Raw genomic sequence first — 24,166 nt, 5'->3', positions numbered from 1 at the left:
GGTGGAGCTGCTGCTGGTGGCCGACGCCTCCATGGTCCGCAAGTACGGGAAGGGCCTGCAGCACTACCTGCTCACCTTGGCCTCCATCGCCTCCCGGCTCTACGCCCACGCCAGCCTGGAGAACCACGTCCGGCTGGCCGTGGTGAAGGTGGTGGCCCTGGGGGAGAAGGAGAAGGGGCTGGAGGTCAACAGGAACGCCGCCACCACCCTCAAGAACTTCTGCAAGTGGCAGCACCAGCACAACCGCCTTGACGACGACCACGACGAGCACTACGACGCTGCCATCCTCTTCACCCGCGAGGTAGGCACCGCCCCGGCTGACGGCGACTTGGTGGCCCTCGAACGATGTGTGGTGGGGTGGCTGGGCTGCGACCAGCCCACCTTGGCAGCTCTCCAGCCATGTCGCCCTGCTTTGCCCCGCGGTGGCCTCCCCGCCTACACCTTCAGCCTTTCTGTTGGGTTGCACTGCATCTCGGGGACCGGCGCCCAGGCGCCCAGCTGCCGGGAATGGAAGAGGGGTTGAAAGCCCAAAAGCTGTGTATGCACTTGTGTGTGCCCCTTCCCCTGCGAGGTCATCCCCGCTGTGGGTGCACAGTTGTTCGTGCCAGTGCGGTGCTGGGACTCCCGCCGGGGTGGAGAGGTGGCAATTTGCCTGACTGGGGGACTTGGCTGAGGCCGCCTAACTTATCTCTGCTTGAGAGATGAGGTTGCTCCATCTTTCCCAGTGAGGTGTTTCACGCACAGCCCCTCTCTCTCCAGTGAGGTGGTCCAGGCAAAGGGCTGATAGCGCTCCCTAGCCTAAATTAGCCCCCAGACAAACCTGCTGGTGGAAATGGTGAAGAACACCTTAAAAGTACGTGCGACTTCCTTGTTGAGTGCGTTGAGATGCTATTTCCAGCAAGAATAGCTCTGCCGCACTGGAAGCCGGCAGCGCTTGTGGTTCAAGGGTAGGACGTAAATGCAAACCGCAGGTAAACAGGGCTGCAGGAGTTGAGTGAGTTGGGCTGGTGGTGAGGGGATGCAGTCTCCTTCTCATTCCCCGAGTGAAAAATGCGTGTCCCGATCAACCGTGGGTCGGATCCGGCCGGTCTTCCCCATGTAGAGCTGTGCCTGCCTTGCTCCCTGCCCTGTTGTTAATTAATTGCATTGCCAGAGGTCGTTAAGGGACATTGCTCTAGTAGACATGTGGCCGAGTTTATGCAATGAAGTTTCTTCTGTAAGAATATCCCTTCAGCGGTTTGGGTTTGGTGTTTTCTTTTTTTCCCTTCCCCAAGTATGAAAAAAATAACTGCATGACTTTCCGTTCGTTTGAGTTCTCCTGCTTTTCTACATCATAGGAGCCTGCCAAAAAGGATGCTTTGGATGGTTTGTGGAAGGAGTTGCTCCAGAAGGGGGAAAAAAAGCGCCTGGCTTGCTTTTATAGCTGTAAATAGTTGAAACATTAGGTTCTGTGTCAGTCAGGCATCACTTGTACAGCAGGAGCCTTTTTTAGCAGTTTAAAGCCCATCGGTCCGATTTGCGAGTTTTCCCTTTTTTATCATTATAATCTGAATGAAAGCAGGCTACCTAGGCTGGGTCAGGACGCTCTTGCTTTTTTCTGTAAACATCCTTTCTAACGGCGTATTAATTAAGCCTGGGCCAGAATCCATCACTTTTCACTAAAGGGTGTTTTTCCCTGCCAGTACTCCCGTCTATTTCCCTGGGACTTGTTACAATTCAGAAAGTCTTAGGGTGGCAGACTGTGAATTTTAACATCAATTATTAAGTTAATTTGGATTGAGACAGGATGTGAATTTAAAGTGCGCTTGCTTTACAGATGCTTATCTGTAACTCTTTGCGTGGATGCCCTCCTGCCAGAGCAAGAGTGTGCTGCTAATCAGTAACCCACTTTCAAAGACTCCTGAGCAATGCATCTTCCATGCGTAGAGTTACTGCTTTTGGATGTAAGTAGCACCTAACCTGAACAAAATGTCACGGTTCCTGTGGTCTCCTTCCACTCTTAAAAGATGCACATATTGCTTGCAGTGTTACTTAGGGAGGTAAATGCTTTGCAAGAAAAAAGCACAGGCTTCTGTTTTCTTGGTTTACATTTTAACACATTTAACTATAGGATTAGCTCCTCAGTGCAATTCAGTATAGCTTAATCTGCTTTAATGGTTTGCTGTGTGCGCACGCACGTTGTTTGGCGTTACATTTCACTATTTGACTCAGTAAGAACAAGACTGTAGTTTCTTGCTACATGTGTTCATGGTGTTCTTTGCAGGGAGTGCGTGTGAGTCTGCGTGGTTTTTATATGCTTACACTTGAAATGTCAACATGAATCTATTTGCTCCGCTTGGAATGTAAACACGAAAAGGGTTAAAGGATGAAAAAGCAGTGGAGATGTTTCCCGGAGAAAACAGCCCCACTTTGAACTAAAGAGAGATTTTTTCCAGTTTAGCTTTTCAGTGAGAGTGGCAGCAATTGGCAGGAGGATCCAACTTTTACAACTATGTTTTGAATGTATGAAGTACGTTGCTTAGCTACTAGACGCCAAGCCATGGCTGCATGTTTTGATGGGCTCTGAAAACCGTCATGCTAATTTTTGAACATCCAGATGTCTTCTTCTAAATGGCTTGGATTTTAGGCATGGGGTAAATGTGTGAGGTACATTTTCCGTCTTTGTTTACTAACTGAGGCCACCTTGAACTTTGTGTCTCTGCGTCAACAGAATAATATTTGCAAATCGTTTGTCAGCCGAACGCATGTCCTCAGCTGTATGTAACTGTTTACGTGTAGTTAGAATCTAAATTATGCACGTCTGTTGCCATACAAGTCTCTAATACAATAATTATCTTCGTTCTGGAGTGACATTTACTTGGATGTTCTTTTTGACACCAAAAGAGGCTCTCTGAAAGGATAGTAGCTTTACTCGAGTTCCTTATAAAGGAAGAATCCTGTCAGAATTCAGCACCATCGCTTCCTCCTCTTCTGTTGTCATTACTTGTTTAAAGATGAATTAATAACCATTCATGGACTAAGAGTGTGCTGGCAGCTCTCCCTGATTATAAAATTAGTACTAGTGGTTCGAATTAGTATCATCATCATTCCTACTAGGAAGTACTTCCCATGCAAAAAGAGTTTTGGAAGGAGATTTACTGATTCCAGGTTAAAACATTCACTCACTTTTGGTCATAATCAGAATTTAATTTGATAAGGGCTTTAAAGCAATCATGCTGCAGGGCACAGTAAATAGTAAATAAATATGAGCATGGGCGATATTGCTTATCAGTGGTGCCAAGAACCATGTAACTTCCCATCAGCGGCAGTGAATCCGTTTACTCTGTACCTGCAAGGAAAACTACAGCAACGCATCTGGTCATTATTATCACCTGTGTAGGAGATTGTAAAAACCCTCAATGGGCACAGTAATTATCTGTCACTAAATATTGCAGAAACATAATTGGGTTCCACAGTGATTATTTAAATTCCCCAAATCTAATAAGGAGAAGTACATTTTCCCAGTGGTCTCAATCTCTCGTTTTGACCCACCGTCAAGCCTGTATCAGGCCTGACAGAGGTCTGACTTGTCAGTACCAAAAGTGATAATTTTCTAATAAATCCTGTGAGAGCTCTCATTAAGGCGGTTTGGCCTTAACAGCCTTAGAGAATATATGGGTCCCCTGCTGTTCGACTACTTTGTGGTTGAGTCCTTGACAGCAGCTGTAAATTTTTGGGCCGCATGCATCCTCCGAGGAACATGGTGATGCAAGGATTTGATCATCTGGTGGCCAGGTGAGTCCTCCGCCCCCAGCGGCGGTCGAGAAGCAGCTGCATGGTGGGAAGGAGGAAGAGCTTGTAAAGCCCTCTTCCCCTGGAGATTAGCTGGCTTTGTGCTCAATGGCAGTGAAGGCGACAGCAAATTTAGGCTTTAGTCCATTTCAGGCTTTTTTATGGTGAACAATTTTCGGAAGCTGGAGACGGGTTATCTTCAGTCTTCACATTTTTATGGGTGCAACAAAATATGTGCCAGATTTTTTTGTCGCAGTAGAAAAACATATTAGACGTGACTTGCAAACTGCACTTGAACTCAGACTGTTCTTTTCCGAGGTCCAGCCTGCTCTGCAATTATCCTCTAGAATTCATCCAATCTATTTCATTAGTGACCCTTACTTAAATTTCAAGTGAACTATTGAAAGCATTTGGACAAAATCCAGTTCCCTTCCTTTCCTTTCCCCCCAGTTCTGAACCATGTGAAAATTAAAATAGATATTTCTCACAGTAGATACAGACAAGAAGAGCAAGAAAAAGAATACTTTCCTAAGTGCTTGTTAGCATTGTCCGTGATAGTACCACCATGCCTGGCTCTAACAAAAAGATCGTGCTAGAGCCAAAGGCCGCTGTCCTGCCTTTTTCTCCACAGTAATTATATGGGTCTTGTGTGCGTGATTTAGTTTAACTGCCAATCTGACAGTGCTGTTGAAATTTAACAGCAAGTTTTGGATTATCTCAGCTCTATGGATGATAATTTCATTGCGTGGAGCACATGCTTTCTTTGGCTCTCGTTCTTTCTTCTTTTTTTCTTCCCTGTATTATCATCTTCCCACAATTATTATCCCATACTAGTAAAACAGGCCACTCTACCAATGGTCAGTAGAATAGATTTCACTAACGTTTATTATTATTACTCTGAAGAAATTACAGTGTGATGCGTCTACTAAGTTTCATAGTGTTTTCACCGATTTTGTTGCAAATCTAATACATTTAGATAATGTCCCTGGGGAAAATAAAGTCGGACGTAATTTGTGTGGGAGAAGTAGCATGATTCATGCTAATCTACAGAGATGGTGTGGAGTTTCCCTGCAGAGGAACTATGGGTTAGGCAAGTTAAGTTGCACATTTTTCCTTGTTCACCAGTCACTGGTTTCATAACTGCAGCTTTGTTTGCTCTTCCCCTCCCCATGCGGAATCCAAATCCTTTATGTGCGTTTTGTCAATGTCTTAAAATAATCTGTGGTTTGCATAATGCTGCTGCATTTTCTTTATGTGCTTTAAGAAAAAAAAAGAAGTTTTGTTACTATGTACATTCAGAGCATAAAAGCTTAATCCAGTTTAGGCTCTATTTCTAATGCTTTGTTGCAGAGTGTCCTTGGATGACAAGTGACAAGGGTCCCCATATCATACAAGAAGAGAATAAGAACATGCCTAAATGTCCATCCTGTCGAGGAGGTAGTTTCTGAAGCTAGCAAGTGTAGCATGCATGTGCTGAACTTAGCCCAACAGGACATCACCCATACACTAGGTTTTCTCAAATTTCACCGTACCTAGAACTCAGAAAGACAGTGCTCTGTATGTTTGAGATTCAGATGCCCCAAACTCAGGCCTGTGTTTATCATATTGACCTGAAAGGAAGATGACTTCAAGTTTTAAGTTGAACTGCCAGAGGAAAGGATGTGATTTTTGTTTTGCTAGGTATGGCAGATATCACCAGTCCTGTTTTACTCGAAAGGTAACCGGACTTCGGTCTTTCCTCTCAAAATATGTCCAGAGGAGGACAAAGCAGTATCCCAGTGAGTCTGACGGGAGTCCTTCCTCGCTTCAAAGCAACGGTCAGGCCCTCTCCTTGGTGCCCTAACCTGGACACCCCATGACTGAGACCTACCGGTGCCTTAGGAAGAGGGCTTTTCACGGCAAGCTTCCTCCAGGGCAGCCTTCCACCACTTTGGCTTGTAAAGCCTCTCTTTTAAGTGTCGTAGTATTGGTTGAGGGGTAAAATAGACCATGCCCTCCTTATTTTTTTTTCACCAGTTAGCCCTTATTTTCCACTATACCTACTGCAGTCTGTTGTCTTCAGTCTTGTGCTCCTTTTGCCTTCCAGACATTATGTGCTCTTTGGGTGATACCCCTAATCCTTTCTGTTTGGGTGAACCTTACTTTCCTCCGCGTGTCCTGCCCTGCTGTGATGGTGATAGACTTCCACCCACTTTGCAGAGGGAGGCGCGGGCGGGTGGGTGCATGGGTCCCGAATGCTGCCTGACCCTACCCTCCCTTTACAGGCCTGCGGTGGGAACACTGCTGCAGGAAGTTGGAAAGTCGTATTTAATTCCTTCCTCTGCTTGAGGGATTTTAGGTCTGTATCGCCCACCTCCCAGGAGAGGTCCTTAACCGGTAGGTTGTAAGCTGTTCCAGGTGTTAAGGAAACTTTCCACCCCTCTGACCAAAGCTATGTCACTATTTAGCAAGTAATTCAAGATTCATATGGTGAGAAGGAGAGAAATCGTGACCTGAAGCCGCTGGCTGGAGCGTGCTGTTTAGAGCAAGGCGGTCTGGGTTCCCAGAGCAGGAAGAGAAGACTGTTTCTATAATTTACCGAAGGACTGTTCAGTGTAAAATACAGAAGCAGGCTGAGGAACAGGTCCCAAAAATTAGGTGCCTTCACCAAGCGCCATAAGCAGTAACTGCTGCCTGGGCTAGGGAAGCCTTCAGCACATGGGCTGCAACAAGGAGGAGCCTGCACGCACGGGCACGGGCAGACCTTCATTGCAGACCATAGTCCACTGTAGACCATAGGGTGTGCTCCTGAGAAACGTGCTTCTAAGTATCTTCACCCCTGAAAGCAATTTGAAGCTGGATCGCCTTCTTACTGGGCAGAGGCTTTAACCGATGAGCCGTTGTAAAGAAACCAGAAAAGCAAGTGAACACACACAGAGAGGTGTAAAAGCTGTTAGCTGTGCTTTAAAAGAAAGCGATGTGCTGTTGTGCCTGAGAGAAAGCCTAATCCTGTTGGTCTCTCATACATCTGATCTAAGAACGTCTGTAGGCTTAGGTTCCCTCGGGGCAAAGATGGAGAAACATTTAAGCATCTCAACCCCAATCAAGCTTTAGTATAAGCTAAGTGCTAAGCTGCTCCGGACTGTAAAACTGTGGCACTTTGGGGCCCATAAGGTCACAGACTGCAAGCCCCATGAAGGGTAGATAGCTCAAAGACCAGAGGACATGTGAGCCAGTTTTGTTCTTCTGCCCTTACATTCCACCAAACTGTCCGCGTTGGTGCTTAAATCCTGTTTTGGATCTGTTCCATGGGCTCTGGCCTAATACCAGTTTTCACTAAACAGCTTATTCTTGTTTTTAAGCCTACTGCACAAATCAAAGAATTGCAGGTAAAATAAACTAGCTGCTCCAGCAGGGTGCCACGAAAGTTATCTTCACTCACAACAATGCCACGTATACATGGCAAACAGCCAGCTGCTCTTGATGTACTTAGGAATGCCAAGAAAACTTGGCCTTGAATAAGCTGTCTAATTAACTACTAGTCTTATGATGTACAGCTCAGTTTTCCTAAGTCATTCTTTTGCCAAAGCTTAAGTCTTAACGTCTATTGCCTCCTGCGTAGCAAATGCATTTCCTAGTCATTCTTCTGTTTTGAAGCTAATGGAGATCAAGGGCCAGACTCTGCATTCTTTCCATAGAAATATCAAGAAACACTTACTCTTCGAAGCTTCTGCTGCTATTTGGAGGCGATTACATGAGTATACATATCTGAGTAAGCGATTACCTTTTTAAATAGGAGCCACACACCAGAGTGAAATAATCATTGGAAACTGATTTTAAGTATCATGTGAATCCCCTCTTTCTTAGAGCTTTAGCTGGAGTATGAAAAGTTGAAGAGACCCACACAGATTTTTTAGATTCCATCATTGCATCAGGGCCTGGTTTTAACAAAAAAAAAAAAAAAAAGATTTTCAAGGGAAATAAAAACTTTTCATGTACTCCCAGAAACTTTACTTCATAAAAGTCTGAGACTGCTTTCCAAGACTGCCCAGGAAAACTGCAAATACGGCTATTGATGCTGGTAATAAATAATCAATGGCCAGTACGGCTACAGGAGGTTTAAGTCAAAAAAAATTTTGACTTCAATCAAAAGTTCAGTGGAAGTGTAAACAGGCATGATTTCCAATAATGTCACTTGAAATCATGTTGTTGGGAAGGACCATGTAGCTAGGGAATGGTGAGTTGACCCGACAGCAAACTTTTCAGAATATTTGTCTCAGAGATGCCACTCAGTAGGCTTCAATTATATATACAGTATGTACTGTGTGGTGCTAGGAATAGAAATATATTAAAGTTCAAATCATGCAGAAGCAAGAGAAACTAGGAATAAATGAGACTATGAGTTGAGAACATAATGGAGCTGAGTCTTCATCGGTCTGCCTAAAGTGATTATTGACAGTGTCGGCATTAGCTTAAAAAAAAGTGTCCTCGTGCAGCCACTGAGGACCGATATCTGCAACAAGACCCAGAAGGCTCAGCACATGCTCTCTGTTCAAAGCGTAGCCAGCACGTGCCCGGCTCTGGCAGCAGATGGGCAGCCCGTAGACATCCCTCCCCAATACCAGCTTCATACAGCGGAGCGAACGCCAGAAGATATTTCCTGTCCTTGTTTCCAAGATCCTTTTACAGGCCTCCTCCAGCGCTGCCCCGCTGGGATTTGGCAGGCGGCTGCAGGGCTCCCCACACCGCCTTGCTCAGGCTGCTGGGGAGGCAGTGGGGATGCGGTCGTGGAGCTGGCTGGCGGGAAGGGGGCTTTGCTGTGTCACTGCCCACCGCTTTCTGACCACAGCGCTGTTGTTCTCCTCGCTTCCCTTTCACGGGGATCATTGGTCCCACGCCGTCGGCAGGCAGCTGTTTTCCAGCTGTCTGTCTGTGGGGTGTTGGAGGAGCCAGGTAATTCTACAGATGAGCAATTTGCAGAATCGCTTATTTTCTGCTCTGGGATCTCCTAGGACCAACCTTTAACTAACACAGCCCTTCAAGAAATTCTTTTTATCTCTCCCAAAGTTACCGTATTGCATAAAGAAAGTGTAAAGCCTGCTTTGCTTTGTCTGGACAACCGCTATGCAAACGAGCGCTGCCTTGAGCAGCACTGGTGGGATGCCAAGAGGCACGGGTGTGTGTCGTACCCTGCGAAATGACCGAAGCGGAGGAACAGTGGTTCAATGAAGTGACTGGATTTCTGAGGAGAACCCAGGCATGCAGTGTGGTGCAATGTCGGTAACACGCAACGGATGAAAAGTAGTCAACCATCGCTATGTCCCTTCGTGCTTGCATGTGTACATGGCTATTTTTTTGAAGTCTAATGAAGGTGGCATAACGCAATCCCTGTACATAGCTTTGGAAATTTTGAGGGTGGGATTACTAACCAGCCAAGAGTCAGAAGGGCTGCTTACAGTTAACATCCCTGTCGTAATTTCCATACTCCGCACATCCCATCAGAAGTAACTCCAAGGAAGTTTATGAGATTGCCTGCTTGTGTCATCAAAGCCAGAGAATCATTGTGAGGTCTGGTTGCATCTGCTGGTATAGCTTCAGAGCCATATCGTTGGCATAGCTTCTTCTTGTATGCAGATGGAAAATCATGCACTGGTGTAAGACATCTGTGCGCTGATATAATTGTGCCCACACTGGGACCAGTGTGATGGAAGTATCTACGTAATAATGGCACCCAAATACAAGAGAAGACCAAATGACACAGCATCTGCATCCAGAGACAAGGCCTGAATTAATGCTTTTTGTACTATTATTGGCACTGTCAGCCTGAGAGTAATTCAGACCTCCACCAGTAAGCTGCTTTCTGTCTGATTTATGGGCTTTTTGGTACTTGTGTAAGAATTTAAGTTCAACTGCTTGTGTGGATTCAGTTCAAATTGCACTGGCGTAAAGGTATCTTACTTTCTTTACAGCTTACACTTATTTATTTAGACCAATTATATCACCACAAAAAGGTATTTTTATTGGTACTATGCACATGCATTTTTTTCTGAGTTTTGTTGCTTATGCTGCTGTAGGTAAACCACTTACAGTTACATTTACATAGAGTTTACTCTATGTAAAATATACCCTTAGACTGAAAGGTCCAGATTCAGAAGTGATACATAGAGGGCTAAATGGATTTGAACCCAAGCAAAAGTAATAGGAGTTTAAGGATTGTGTATCTTCCTTGTTGAATACGCCCCAGATGTTTGACACTATATTAACATATATAGGGCCTCATCCAATGTTGGTGCAGAGATGCTGAAAATGAGATGAAGTTTATTTGCCTAGATAAAACTGGAAAACAAATTGCATTTCTTTTAAAGTACTTAAAAATGGGCACCCTTATTCTGTGCCTTCCCATAACCCATGCAGAGTCAGAAGCAAATTCCGGGGAACTAATTGGATGTCAAGGGTGGGGCCAGTGGGATTAGAGAGAAAATTGTCTGCATATTATCTGCATTTCTACAGAATAGAAGTTTTTCTTAAACCATGGATCATACCTGTGAAAATTTTGGAATTTAAATACTTTTGAACTTTATTCCTTCTCTTCTCGTGAGGCTGCTTTGTTCACTGGTACAGCAGCACTTAAATCTTGACATTAAGTAGCACCAGGAGTGCACTTACCAAAAAGATTTCCCAGACACGTGGAAACCGGAACTGATCCCAAAATTCTTGCTCCATATATGTAATATTGCTATGTGATTTTACCTTGAAAATGTCTTTATTTCATCTTGGGGAAAAAAGTACACTTTTTTTTTCTGTAAAGAGATGCTCTGCCACAGTATCTGTGAACTCAGTGTGGTTTTCTTTTACTTCAGTGGGATTTGAATCTTGTGCATTTTCAAGTTTGCCTAAATTTGAAACATAATCAGTGAACATTGTTGACCTGAAGCCTCATGTAGGGTATCTGTTATTCAGATGGATTAAGCCATAAGCCTTATGAAAGGCTTCGTAAAAAGAAAGTAATTTGTAAAAGGAGATCTGAAGCGAAGAAGAGTCTTAAAAATGAAGGGGAAAAAGTTACTCTTTGATCATTTTGGTAATAACATTTGATAATACTGTCATGCCTTGAAAATGACAATTTCATTCAACCACAATGAAATGTTGAAGTGTTCCAAATAGCATGGTACCTGCTTTTCCTTCTCAACCCAAAAAGCATATATATCTGCATTCAGACTAGTATTTGTCCCTCTGCTTCAGCAGAAGCACCAAAAAGTTACTGCTGATGATTAAAACACTATGTCCTACCAAAGCAGCCTTCATCATTATCGTTATCATTATCATCCTGGAATGTAAAGAAAAAAACTAATGCTACCTCCATGGTTTTTGGAGACACCCCATACCTACAAGTAGGAAATGTGATTGAGTTGTTGCACTAGTAAGACTAGGAATCAATGGATTTTGCATTCTGTCATATCACTGACTCTTTAAACAACCTCTGAGAATTGCTTGAATACTTGGTTTATTGGGTAATATGTTGTTAATCATTGTACTGCTTGACAGATGTGACATGAGGTTTAATATATAACAATCTCATTTCTTCAAGTGCAAGTATAAGATTTGCCTTTGGAAAAGAAAGGTGATCTCTGGTTCAGGGACTGAGCAGGAATCTGAAGCTTTCTCTCTCTGCCTTGGTTCACCTTCTGTAAATAAAGGGAGTATTTTATTTTTATTGTCAATGAAGAAATTCTTCTACGGCATGTGTTTTGAGTACCTAACTCAATGCAAGTTTGAGTCTCTGTATGCATTGCAGAAATACATATTTAACTAACAATAATTAACTACAGAATGTATCCAAATCCTGTTAAGAGTCAGTGAAAACACTTCTACTGAATTTACTGGGGTGGGATTGGGTCATCATGCTTTTAAACTGCATTGGCATCTTTAGACAGAAGCTTGTATTGATGTTTTTATCCAGGTTCTGCTGTTTCCAAAGGACTGGTGACTTTAACCTGTTGTTACCTATGGGTGTAAAAATTTATTTTAATGCTTTTTTTTTTTTCTCCTTCCTGGGCAGGATTTATGTGGGCATCATTCATGTGATACTCTGGGAATGGCAGACGTTGGGACCATATGCTCTCCCGAGCGCAGCTGTGCAGTGATTGAAGATGACGGCCTCCATGCAGCTTTTACAGTGGCTCACGAAATTGGTATGCAGTGCCTTTTCTGTTCGCTTGCCAAATCAAACACTTGTAACAGCTGCATTAGTAACCAAAATACTTCGCAATTAATTCCAGATTTCCCCTGGTCCAGATACTCACTTGGGGATTAAGGCTGTATACATATGCACTTCAGGGTTAACTAATAAGGGATCAGAAGGCAAGTGAAGGCGCACAGTAGGTGTTTCCTTTCTGACAGTGTCGTTTCTAAGCAGTAGTTGAAGTGAAAATTCAAAGGCTGCTGCTACTGTCCAAGGATGTCAATGTGTGTCCCTCCTGAGAAAGCGTTTGGCCCATCTACTGTAGTTCATGTGCATTCAGTGCATACACAGAGGAAAAGAACTCACCTTTTTGAACTACTTGCGTGCCCTACTGTCAGAAAACTTTTTCTTAGGACAATGTATTACTTGCAGAGGAAAGGCTTTTGTGGGAAAAAAAAAGTGTATGGATATTCCACCTTTATGGTAAAATATGGTACTAATGTAAATGCTGAAATAACTGAAATAGTATTCAGGTGATAAAGGTTTGGTCAAAAAAAACAGTTTAACTTTGTTTCAGTTTCCATCTCAGTGGACAGCAATTTAATGTAGGAGCCTTACATGTATCCTTCAGAAGGATTTAGGATAGAATTAGTGACAGAAGGAAGTTTATATTCTGGGATACTACGTCTGTCAGGATACATTCCTTCGGAGAGACTGCTGCCATCTTGATTATTTTTAATTTACTAATGTTTTGTGCTCTGTGTTCACTGGAAATACATTTGGTATGAAGGCTATTCGCTTTGGTGAGTGAACAGTGAACAGCAATTTTTAAAAGTGGAGAATTCTTTTTTTTTTTTACATTCTTGGAAAGAAATAACAAGGAAAGGAGAACTTTCAGAGAGAGCCAATTTCTGAATTGCCTTGTACCTCATGCCAAACCAAAGTAAAGTTTGCTTTGGGAGTATCATTGCAGTAGTTCAATTTTCAAGTAGCTAGCAGGTAGAGCCCAAGAGTTGCGTGCATTATATATACATCTGGCTCAGCAACCGGAGGTCACCAAGTATGAAAAAGCAGCTGGCATGTCAGTGACCTGACCCTTCAATGATTAGTGAACCTAACCCTACTGCTCTTACAGTGGTACAAAGAAATACAATCAGCAGTGGCTGGAGAGGGATCATGTGTTGCATGAAAACAGAAAATGTTGTGGCAGAATGAGTCCCCAAACCAGAAATTTTATTTTAATAAACAAGAATAGAATTATAAAAGAAAAAGCCCTCTGAAGTCACTAATTCTAAGCATTTGGAGATAAGTACAGCAATATATCAGATACGACTCCACATCAGATGAGTTTAATGGCATCAAACCTGGATGCTGTGAAGCTAATGACCCATCATGAACCTGGTCTAGAACTGGGACAGGTAGATTGGCAAACTTAGCCTGTCATTCAAAGGCCAATCTGCTAGATGGACTGCTTGTATCTTCTTGCATCCAGAAGTGATGCTTACTCTTGAAGGTTAGTGGGCATTGACGAGGTCGGATGAGGGACCTTTTTGTGATGCCAGTGTTGATATAGCTGGTGTGTGAAGGAGCAAGTAATGTGTCTTGACTACCATTTTATCAGCAATAAATACATTTGTAGATAGATTAAAAATGAAAGAACATAGATCAGTAAAGATAGCGATGAGCAGTAAGTATACATACTATTACCTTGCATTCCACACAGAGAAAATGTAAACAAAAGTGAATTATTTTTAGTGATCTAGAAGCACATTTTTGAAAAAGAGCCATTTTCATACCTAGACATTTACAGGAATCTGTAAAAGCTATAATTTTCAATGTAAAAAAGGCATGAATTGAAACGAATAAGTAAGTACCCTAATGGACAAAAAAACTCTAGTTTGAGGTTATTTAAAATAACATCCTTTTTTTTTTCTCCTCACCATAAGATTTTAAGAAAGGAGGGGTGTCAAGTCACAGAATGATCTTTGTGTGTGTGGCCTGAAGTGGGAGAAGTTGAGAAGAAAACACAGCTAAAATTGCTTGAGTACTTACATTAAATTAAAGGTCAAAAAAGGATGAAAAATAAAAGTGTGGCATGGATACCCTTTAGTTAAGCACTTTGGGGAAAACCTTGCTTTATTTTATTTGGAGACCAGATTTCTTCCTACAGTTCAGAAGTCTTAAAGTTCCCCCTGTCCTGTGGCTAGGGTGTAGCTTTAATTTTACAGCGGCTTAGTTATTCCGTGGAGTTCACCTGGCAACATAGGGCATGCCCTGCAAGACAGAGGGGATGCTAAGGGCTCTAAGCCTAAGGTGTTCCTTTCTATCAGTGGGAGGAGCAAGGTGAGCTGCTAGATGAATCAAAGTCACCATCTACAGTTTTTTAAATAACCCTGCTGCGTGTGAATGCGTAGCGGATGCAGCATCATTAGCATGGACTTGATCCGGGGAATGGCTGTGTGTCCTCACTTTGACTTCCAAGGGGATCTGAGTGCTCTTGTTTCCTCTCTGAAGGATCCAAGAGCATTTCTGAGGATCAGATTCTTTCTCTGGAAGGCAACCAAAGTAAATGGAACTGCAGCTCAACCAAACAGGACGATGCACAGCTCAGGGGCTCAGGTTGGATGCATGCATGGGGAGCCAAAAAGCAGCCTGCTACGGAATAAAGCCTGCTGCATCTGTTGCCAAGGTTTCTACTACATTATGTGTTAGAAGTTTATCTAATTTCTTTCACATAAAATAGATGGATTTTGACCAGTAGTTTTGGAGGAGGAGAGTATGAATGGGTAGCAGTAACGGGCAAAATCTCCAAAGAGCAGTAAATGAGAGCACAGAAAGAAATAGGTGCAACCAAATTCTTAGTACAACTGATTAGCTTTCAACAAGAGGTGGAGATTCATATATAGAGATTGACAAGGTAGGACCTGAATCTTGTCCTACTTGTATGTAGGAAAATCAGGAATAATTTGTTTCCACTGTCAAATGCAGAAAATGAGGATAATGCAACAAAAAACAGGAGGAAACCTTGTAACTTTGAGAGTGATAGTCCAGTTTCTCCTCGGAATAAAGGGAAGCAGTGCTAATAGCATAGATGTTACTTGTAAATCATAGCCTATTAAGACATCCAGCCACTAATGATAAATCTATATATGGTTATTTTCTAGCAAAGGACATGCTGCTATCAGTTTGGACAGCAGTAGCTTTGCTGCCGCAAAAATAGTCTTCTGGATTCTTGCCTGAAATCATCAGTTCAGCTCCATGTTGTGGCATATGGATGTCTTTTTTGACTTTTAAGCAACTCCTTCAGCTTTGCAGGGATATCTGAGCTAGCTTAGGCACAGTATGGAGACATTCTTCAAGTCTTGGTTATCATCAGCCTATTGTCTGTAAAAAATGATGTTTCTTTATTTCATGCACTTCCCTGCTTCACAGAGACATCTGGAGAAAAGCATTAAAGAACCCATGATTGCTCATAATCTTAACATTTATTTAATGATTTTCGTAGGTCAGCACTAGGATGTTGCTTCTCCATATACCCCTTATTAAAATAACCATCAAGAAACAAAAATAACTGGATTCTCACTCTAATACCCTGGACTTTTGGGGTGGGGATTTGTTGCTTTTACAGTGTTGAACTATAACCCAACCTATACATCCCATGAAGATAAGCATCACCAACAGACACAGTCAATCAATTTGAAGTTACATTTAACATCTCTTGTGATAAGCTATATCCAATACATGACAATTCCTGGTGTTGCATTTTGTGATGCAGTCACAGTCAGAAGTTTCTGCTTACTTTGACTCCTCCTGCGCTGGAGTCCCGCATGCTTCAGTACAGACAGCCCGCCATCCTAAAGCATTTGTCATCTATAAAGACAAAATGAAAAGAGTCCAAGAGAAAATAAATTGAGCTACTGCCCGTTTTATCAATAGGTAATTTCCCAAAATCACAAAGGAAGTCTCAAGGAAAGCCAAGGATTAAACTGGTCTCTTGAGTTTTGATCTAGTCCTTAAATACAAAAGCATCCTTCCTGCAGTCTTTAAGCAGGCAAAGCTCCAGTTCAGTTCTAGTGAGAGTTACATGGGTCTAATAACTTAATTATATGTATCTTTATTCTTTCCATCATTCCTGAAGTACTTTTTCCTTTTTTTTCTTTTAAGAGGAGGTACAGAGAAAGCACTGCCTTTTTGCTTAGTGGTAATGTTCATTTGACCTTTTGCAAAGTTCCTATTTCTCTGTTATGCAACCACACTGGTATGCTATTACTCCTATTCTCCTGAGTAATATGGTTTACTGATGTTCTTTCCAAGTATTTTATTTTTAGAATATAGCTTTAAAATTGCTACATGGAACTAATTAAACCTCTGTTCATTAGTCTTCTTTTATCTTTTACATGTGACTTTAGAGAAGGGAAGGCCAAAGGGGGGGCATAAAAGCAGTCTTCAAATATATTAAAAAAATCATTGCGAAAATTTACGTAATAAATCATTCTCCGCGTCCACCTGGGACAGCACAAGGGGTGATGGCCTTAAATTGCAGCAAGGGAGATTTACTTTAAGCATTAGCCAAAATCATCTAACCAGAAGGACAGTTAAGGGCAGGAATGAATTGCGTGGGGAGGCTGTGAGATCTCCGTTAGTGGAGGTTCACAGGAGCCAGCTGGCTAAACCAGCTGTGGCCTCGGGGACGCTGGTCCTACCCTGGGGCGGAGGGATGCACAAGATGGCTTTTCAAGCCATCATCTTCTATGGTTATGGTCTCTCAGCCTCATTTTCTATGGTTATGTGAAGTTATCACAACTTCCCCCACAGCTCTGCTGTGTAACACCTAATATCAAGGAACTGTACAGAAACTGAAACTAGAAAATGACGCGCTTAATACCAAATCTTTTGCAGCATGCCGTCATTCTGTGGCATCTGCCACCACTGAGGACAAAAATACCACGAGCGCTGCCAGCAAAGTGCAGTGCTTTATTAGAGAGCGTAATTTTATGTAAAGAAGCCATTTTAGAAGTGAGGTATTGCTCCTGGGGTCCCTACTCAGGCAGTTCACTGAAATACATCCAAACACCATTTTGCTGAATTCTGAGTGGATTGAAAGTATTTGCTCAGAGCCTGAGGCTGTATTTGAGTTGTAGGCCTCTGCAGAAAGAGGGCCATGTCTACCATGTCTAACCTACATAACCTTTATAGCAAACTGCATGATTCTGACCCTTCTTTGGAAAAAAAAACTAAACCAAGAACAATGTGTGCGGTATTTAAATGCTAGTCTTGCTTTTGATGTCCGTAGAAAAGTCAAAAAATACTCTCATTCCATATTTTACCACATGTGCTTATTTTGTATACACTCAGAAGTGACTACAGTTGTCTTTTCTTTTCCACTGCTGAACATGTAGCCCTTTGATTTCAAGGCTGTCAAGATAAAGCAGATAAAGACAAGCTTCAGACTTGACAGGTACAAATCTTTTGTAGCCTTTCATTTCAAGGGGGATACATTGCCAGGGGCACAGCGTCTCATAGGCACATGGAAAAGTGGTGAAGGTTGTCTGACTTTCGTATTATGTTTCTTTCATGACAGATGAAGTTCAGGCAAATATCCAGGTAATCATAATTAGGCAGATCTGCTTTCTTAAAGCAACAAAAAAAAGAGGGAGAGAGTACACTGATCCAAGTCTTCTCTGATGACATACATCAGGAAAATTGCTTGATTGTTCTCTTTGAACCTTTTTCAAAGTTTCTATCTAAACTTCTGCTTGCAAAAGCTCTTGAATTAAGCCCTCATGAACACATCCCCTTTAGCTAAGAGAAAAGATGGGCAGTCAACACTAAGCCTTTTCAAGAGGTAAAGGGTGGGGCAGAAAATTCAACTGATGCTTCAGAAAACAAACATCAGCTGTACAAAAGGTTGCTGGTTAAAATTTGGGGTAAAAATTCTTGGCTTGCTCAACAATATTTTGATTAACTTATAATCTTATATGTAATATGTAATTGTTCCACCTGCAGCATCATGGTGCTTAAACCAAACTTTTTTTAGTGAAGCTGAGACAGTTTGTATGGAAAAGTGGAGGGGGAAATTGGTAGGATGTAAAAAAATTGAATCTTCGGGTTCTGAATATGCTTGAGCTTTTCTTTATCTACCGCCTACTTTTAAGTCTGATTGGGGATCTTCGCCTTCTTAACATCTGTGAAGCGATTCTGACGGAGCAGTGAGGAGATGGAGGGCCAAGTTCTCAACCAGAGACTTCAGGAAGTGACTCAGACACAGCACTAACATTGCCCGAGTTTTCAGAGGTTTTCTGGAGTTGTGCTGACCTTTGTGTACATGTAACCTCATGAGGAATTAGATGAAGCAAGCGCTATGCTTTGTAAAGCTGACACGGATCCTGAAACATCATAACTTAAAGCCAAATATGTAGAGTGAAATATCAGTATCTCTGCAACCATAAGGGAATTGAGAATGAAAATGTGTTTTTCCTAAAGTTGCAGAACAATCATTATCAAAAATTATTTCGGGGACATGCTTTAGTGGTGGACTTGTTAGGTTTACGGTTGGACTCAGTGCTCTTAAAGGTCTTTTCCAACCTAAATGATTCTATGATTCTAAAAGAAGTCCACTTCAGCTGTGTGTGCCTGAACCCCCAGGCTGCCAGGCTGCAGGGGAAAGCAGGGGTTACTTTCCTCCTTGGCAGGTAAATACTACCAGTATGATCATGTAGGGTTTTTTGCAGAAAGTACTTCTGTTATAGAGAGGAAGGCAGAATTACCCAATAAACAGGCAGCAGGCAATGCAATTTTTACATTCTTGCACTCTGTAATCCCCCAGAGTTCATTCATTTACCATGAGCTACCATGAATTACATCCCTTGCGAGTTACTCTGAGTTGGACAGATGTGAGCTGGGTGTCACCATCTCCCAGTTTTTCATTAAAATGAATAGTTATCTTCTACATGACCCATTGATTAGCATAGCAGATGTAGTGTGGACCTTCAAGACCACATCTTTTTAATGACCATTTGAGTCTATGTGGACATAGTGGTTTCTGATTGCCTAGTCTGCCTTGCCTGGACAGAATCTTGCCTGAAAACTGTCTGTCTGACGGGGGTGATGTATCTGTGATCTCCCACAGAAGGCTGTTACAACAAGCCGTTTCAGCAGAGGTTTGTTTTGTGTAAAGTCTGCAGGAATGGTGTATGAATGTCTGATTGTGGCTTTTTTTTATGTCTGCTCCTGAGAAGAAGCTGCACTTCAGACTATTGTTTTATTCAGTCTAAAGAACTCTTTTAAGCCAGAAATATTTAAAACTGCCTCTGGGGTGGAGATTTAAAAGAAAGACTGATTATTTTTTTCTTTTTTCTTTCAAAAGTGATGGATAGCAGTCAAAGAAAAGAAAATTGGAAGGAAAGTTCAAGTGTGAAGAAAGAGGAATAGCCAGTCTTATGCATGCTTTTTGTAAGCTTGTGTAATTCAAAACACTTCTGTTTTATAAAAGAACCCCAACTTTCTTAATTGTTATTGCTTAGGTCTATCATTTTTTATGCAAACTTCCCATGACTTCAAGAGGATTTCTGAGTGATATCAGTATGTGGTTCTTATTGAGGAGTCAAGTACTCGCACAAGTTAGTTAGAAAAACAGTACATGCAGAAAGAAATTGCTTTATTTTAAAAGAGTTACTGCATGCAATCTTTGTTTAGCAAAGGAGAGAGAGAGAGGCTCGTGCAGAAGGTACGGGCTGGCGGTTAGACCAAGGAACGTTGAGCCAGGAGCTTCCTGAATCCTGATCCCATGAGAGCCAGTGACTCACGGGGTGACCTTGGGCAACTCACTTGACCTTCTTTTGTACCTCAGTCATCCCCACTGAAAACTAGGTGAAAGGCATGATCTCACTGAGAAACACATGCTTCTTCGGAGCTGAACTTTTCTGAGAAAACAAATTACAATGCCTGCAGCACTTTTTAGCATGCTGTGTCACTTTGCATGTGCCCTGTGGTCAAATTCAGTACAAGAGCTGTCCTCTGACGTGCTGCTCAGTTCAAGCACTAGAGATCTGTGTATATCCATAAACAAGGTTGCTGGGTTTTTTTCCAGAAGAGCCACCATGATTTGTTTTTTAGCAAAAGCTGGGTTTTACTTGCTGTACATTGGGGATGCTTTTTGTTTTCTTTATTCCTGTGCTTGAGATACCAGTGGAAAATGAATTAAGAGTAATTTTTGCCTGCTGTTCACTCAGAGAACCACTACAGATAGTCTGGCAACATATTTTAAGAAAATTCAGAAATATCCAAACTCCTGGTTTGCTTCCCAACTCTCCTGGGAGGAAAACAGCTGCAGAGCAATGCTCTTCACCACACATCCAACGTAGCTCTGATGTGCTCCTGATTTACCTGCAGAGCTCTTTGTATCCTGGTATTTAAGGAGGATGTAAGTTTTAGCTGACTTGTCATAATTGCTTTGGAGTATTCCCACTTTATATTAGGAATATACACCCCATTCCTACAAGGTGTAGGAATTCTTTTTGAACCCATTGGGGATATTATCTCCTGCTGGGCTTTAACAGGTGTTGGCCTTCAGTAGAAGCTGGGGTAGGGAAGCTTGTGCAGTGCAAGGTCCACTATCAGGAATGCGGACAGTGCGGGTGAACTGGGATCCAGGGGCTGATGACTGGTATTGACTCCTTCATTTCTTGCTTCAGGATCTAAACAGACTGAGCTGTGTCAAGAGCCCCTTGCAGGTGACGTTCCAAAATACCCTAGGGCTCAAAGTCTGCAGGCTGTGTAGAAAGGCTGTCAGTCCATTTAGCTGGTTGGTCTTTTTGCCGTTTGGGAAGGAACCAGTTTACAAGAAGGCTAGCTCCTCTTCACTTGCACGAGGGTAAACCCTGCCTCCTCACCATCTGTTTCTTTTACCATTTTGTGCATTCCTACAGCATAACTTAACTAAACACCATCCTGCTGGTAAAATTATATTATGTCATTTTCACTCAGTGGGAACTGTCAACACCAGTAAGATGCTTCATTAAGTAGAAAACATCACATGATCTACTAACCAATTCTCAATCAGTCATCATTTTACACAGCTGCTGGGAGCCTTTTTTTTTCAATAGCCTAGTTTGAAGTTCATAGTAGTACAAAATATTGTGGTGCTAAAATTGGCGTCGTTTTTAAAAGCCTTCATTATAAGATTTGTGTTTATTAAGTCTTTGCTTTTGCCCAAAGCTTTTGCTGGAATTATGCTTACGTACAGGATCACTTGAAGGATCACCTGTCACTTTTTCACATTGGTTCTTAGGAGAGGAAGCACCTCACCAGTAAATGCCAGAAACCACCCTAGTGTCCTGAGCAGCAATATGCGGTAATACCAGCATGTTCATGCATGCGAGGGAGGGGGAGTGGAGGGGCAGCACTTTTCCAATGGGAAGGCAAGTGTCCCTTCTTTAGTTCTTGGATTCAGAAGGACGAAGGACGCAGATGTAGAAGTACTTTGTTGTTCCCACTTCTGTGCTTAAAAGAGCGTATATTAGCTAGACAGTATTTAGAGATTACAGATCACTGTGATATTTTGAATTTTGATTATTTTTAATGAAAGGAAAAACCAGTTTTAAGAGTCATTGGAAGTTTGTCATATATTCTAACCTGGTTTAAGTGTGGTCAGAATGCCTTAAAAGCTAAAGCTAGGACGCAGAGAGATTTAGGTTGTGGCAAGTATTAGGAATTTTAGTTCCATAAAATTCTTTGAAATTTGTATTCACAGTATTTGTAAGCATACGTATGAAGTTGGCAAATCAGTATGGACAGATAGGATCCATATATTTAAATACCATGAATAGATATTACCCTCACTAATATCACTGGTGGTTAACTTAGAAGCTCATATACTGACAATCCGAATTAGGTGTTTTGGAAATTATTTTCTGATTATTGCTTCTTTCCGTGTCCTGATTTTTTAAAATTATCTTTGAAAGATTTAACAATAACAAGAGAGATTCCCAAATACTTTGGAAAGCTTCTCCTTGAAAAGCTGAAGTCTTCCAAGGAAGTGACTTAGTTCTTGTCATGCATTAGAACAATGGCCTGATTTGCCGACAAAGTAGACACTGTAAATAAGGTATGTATGTCCTCTGTTTGCCCCATTTATCACTGTATAGAAGTTATGCTGCACTCTAATTGAAGGTGAAGCTGGTAGCTTGATGCTTTCCAGAAGATGACCCTGTTTCAATTTCCTGTGCTTGTGCCAAAGTATTTGGGATGAAATGTTCTGTACTGAGTAGTAGCCTGGGAAGCATTTCATTTTATTTATTTACTCTGAACTTCTCCGCAGAGACTGTCCAGCCACTTCTTGAGAGGGAGACTAATTTTCAGTCGTTTTATGGAAAAATTTGCAGTCTCGCTGCTCAAAGTGAAGCGCTTGAGATTTTGCTGCAAGCTTTCTCATATCTGAAGGATGTTCTTTTTTTGTACATATGGAGGAGGAAAGAAGAAAGGATGAACAATTTCAATCCACAGGTCAGCAGTTACATTCTCTGCAGAGTCAGCATGTCTCAGAGTCGAGAGGGAAGGCAACTGCACCATCTTTAGGCAGGGAAGTCAGGAGCAAACTAAAGCACAGTATATGCCCTGGCCTGCTCCACGAGCATTCGCATGGCTCAGCCGTAGCATTTCCATAGTTTAATGTGGTGTGACCGCATTGCTCTGACGGTAGGTAGTCTAAGCTGAGGTTGCTTACAAATCGCACTGCAGGAGGAGCCGGGGCTGAAAAACACATGTAGGAAAGACAATGAGTTCTTTCCAAAGGTGGGACTGATCAGGTTAGTGCAAGGAGGAAGTTACAAGGTGGTAAGAGAATGTCAAAGGTAGCAGAGAAACTCAGAGGTGTCCAAGTTGCACATTCAGAAGCATAGTGTTAACAGGGCCCGTGTATATCTGCACTGTATTAAGTCATTTATTATGTGCTCATGTGAGATGTCTGTCACGTAAGATGAACAAAGTTGCAGAAGGTTATGCAAGGAAGGGATTCATGTAGAGAGAAAAGTTGTATCTTAAATGGGTGAAGTATTGCAGAGCAGCATCAGAGGGTGTTAAGGGTGGGAAACTTGAGTTCTGCCCTATAAAACTGAATCCTTCACATCACAGAGCTTTGGGTAGTTCTGAATGGCGCTATAAAATGTTGAGCACTCTGAAAAATTCAGTTCTCAGATTGCTAGTTTGCACCCAACTGTTACTCATATCCTGCACTGACCGTGCATTGCATGCCATGTGATGTTACTCAGCCAAACTTTGTGAACAAATCTCCAGATTTTGTTATTCACCCAGAGCTATTTAGTTCCTTAGAAATGAAACTCCTTTTCCACTGACAGAACGTCGTTACCTTATTTCACAAGCATGCTGCAGTGAAGTAATTTCTTGCAGTGTTACGACTGTGAGCAGTCGTAGGACATTAAATACAAAAGCATCGTTCCTGCAACCTTTAAGCATACAGGTTGTCTCAGAGGAGATCGCTATAGTGAGACTTAGGTCAACCAGCATGGTGTTTTCATGCTTGCTGGGCTAATTTTTTACAAATATTTCTGGATAATTGATCAGTAATGCATGCATATTCAAGTGCACAGATTCAAGTACAAGAAACTGGCTGGAACTCCTGCACAGCTCTGCAAAGCAGCACGTGTGCGGTCCTGATTTAAACGGGGAGCTGCTCTGCATACTGAGGGGGTACATCAACAGAAGCTAGGGGATAGGGCTAAAGCCCTCATTAGTAAATGTTTGCTTAAGTCAGCAGAACACTGGTGAAACATGCTACAAGGAGTTATTTAATGTCAACAGAAAATGGGTCCAGTTATATTACTACTAGGCATGTGTTGAGGTTCATTAACCTGTCAGCTCTGCTCGTAGTTCTCAGACATGTGGTGTGACCTGGTGCCATTCAGTGCATTAGCACGAATACAAGCGTAGCGATACCACTGTATAGAATGGCAGCCAAATATAACATCATCTTTGCGTTTCCTGAAGACGCTCGTTGTCAGTGTCTAGGACTTTGGCAAAGTCAGAGGTAGTCCTCACTGGCACAGTAGCTGCTGATTCATTGAACGCTTAGCCTGTGACACTTCCACAGAATTTGCTATATAGGTTAGAAGGCACGCGCTGATTATTTGGTTACCCTGTCAGAGCAATGTGTCTGCTTGAAAGCATAATCTTACCAGTGAATTTGCTCAACACCAGCATTTGGCTTAAAGAAAACAA

At 42.2% G+C, this 24,166-nt stretch overlaps 1 protein-coding gene across 1 annotated transcript in view; it reads left to right on the top strand.

The window, feature by feature from the left end:
• The window catches only part of ADAMTS5 (ADAM metallopeptidase with thrombospondin type 1 motif 5), a 51,267-nt gene that overhangs the window by 10,178 nt on the left and 16,923 nt on the right, over positions 1 to 24,166 (top strand). The window contains exons 2-3 of the mRNA XM_009640888.2: positions 8 to 301; positions 11,810 to 11,942. Of these exons, the coding sequence (XP_009639183.1) occupies positions 8 to 301; positions 11,810 to 11,942 (427 nt within the window). The remainder of the gene's footprint in view (positions 1 to 7; positions 302 to 11,809; positions 11,943 to 24,166) is intronic.

This window comes from Egretta garzetta, unplaced genomic scaffold (genome assembly GCF_000687185.1).
Source record: "Egretta garzetta isolate BGI_Z169 unplaced genomic scaffold, ASM68718v1 scaffold45, whole genome shotgun sequence".
NCBI classification, from domain to species: Eukaryota; Metazoa; Chordata; class Aves; order Pelecaniformes; family Ardeidae; genus Egretta; species Egretta garzetta.
This window is presented reverse-complemented; position numbering and strand designations above follow the sequence as displayed.